Source organism: Gavialis gangeticus, unplaced genomic scaffold (assembly GCF_001723915.1).
Source record: "Gavialis gangeticus isolate Ggan-Ray unplaced genomic scaffold, GavGan_comp1, whole genome shotgun sequence".
NCBI lineage: Eukaryota > Metazoa > Chordata > Crocodylia > Gavialidae > Gavialis > Gavialis gangeticus.
The window spans coordinates 51444486-51445093 of record NW_017729031.1 but is presented as its reverse complement, the minus strand read 5'-3'; the positions used below and the strand labels follow the sequence as shown (position 1 = coordinate 51445093).

The window sequence follows — 608 nt, the reverse complement described above, 5'->3', positions numbered from 1 at the left end:
GGGGGGCGCGGCTCCTAGACGCAGGCAGAGCCCCCGGCCCAGGGCCCGCACCCCGCCCCCGCCCGCCCGCGGTACCTCTCGAAGACGAGACGGATCATGAAGATGCAGAAGGCCAGCGGGAAGGCGAGGTAGAGCTCCTCCGCCTGCGGGAAGGCGGCTTCCTCCGTGTTCTTCAGGTCGGCCCAGGTGACGTTGTGCGGCAACCAGAACCGCTCGTTCCAGAACCAGGCGAGGATCCCTGCCATCTTTGCTTTGTCTGCGCCCGCCGCCGCTGCCTCGCCTCGCCTCCTCCCCGACCCGCCGCGTGTGCGTGTGGCGAAGGATGCGCAGCTCCCTGCGCGCCCCAGAGCAGCCGCGGATGCCACCACGACCCCGCCCCGCCCCGCTCGGCTGCCGTTGCCACCGCCCTGCCCCGGAGCAGCCTCCCCTCAGCAGCGCTGGGTAGGGGCCGCCTCGACTCTCTCAAGTCCTCGCGCTCTGATTGGCTCCTGCCGGCGTCAACCAGCCCCGCACCCCGCCCCCCGCGCGCCGGAGCTGGGGCTGCAGCTGTGTGCCCCGCGGTCCGTGGGTCGTGTGGGCGCCGCGTGGGCTTTGCGCTCTCGGTGGGT

At 73.0% G+C, this 608-nt stretch overlaps 1 protein-coding gene across 2 annotated transcripts in view; it reads right to left on the bottom strand.

The window, feature by feature from the left end:
- Nucleotides 1-309, bottom strand: part of CERS6 (ceramide synthase 6) — a 310243-nt gene extending 309934 nt beyond the window's left edge. For both annotated transcript variants that reach the window (XM_019522753.1, XM_019522754.1), the window contains exon 1: nt 76-309. In XM_019522753.1, coding sequence (XP_019378298.1) covers nt 76-245 — 170 coding nt within the window. In that variant the 5' untranslated portion in view covers nt 246-309. The remainder of the gene's footprint in view (nt 1-75) is intronic.
- Between the last annotated feature and the right edge of the window lie 299 nt (nt 310-608).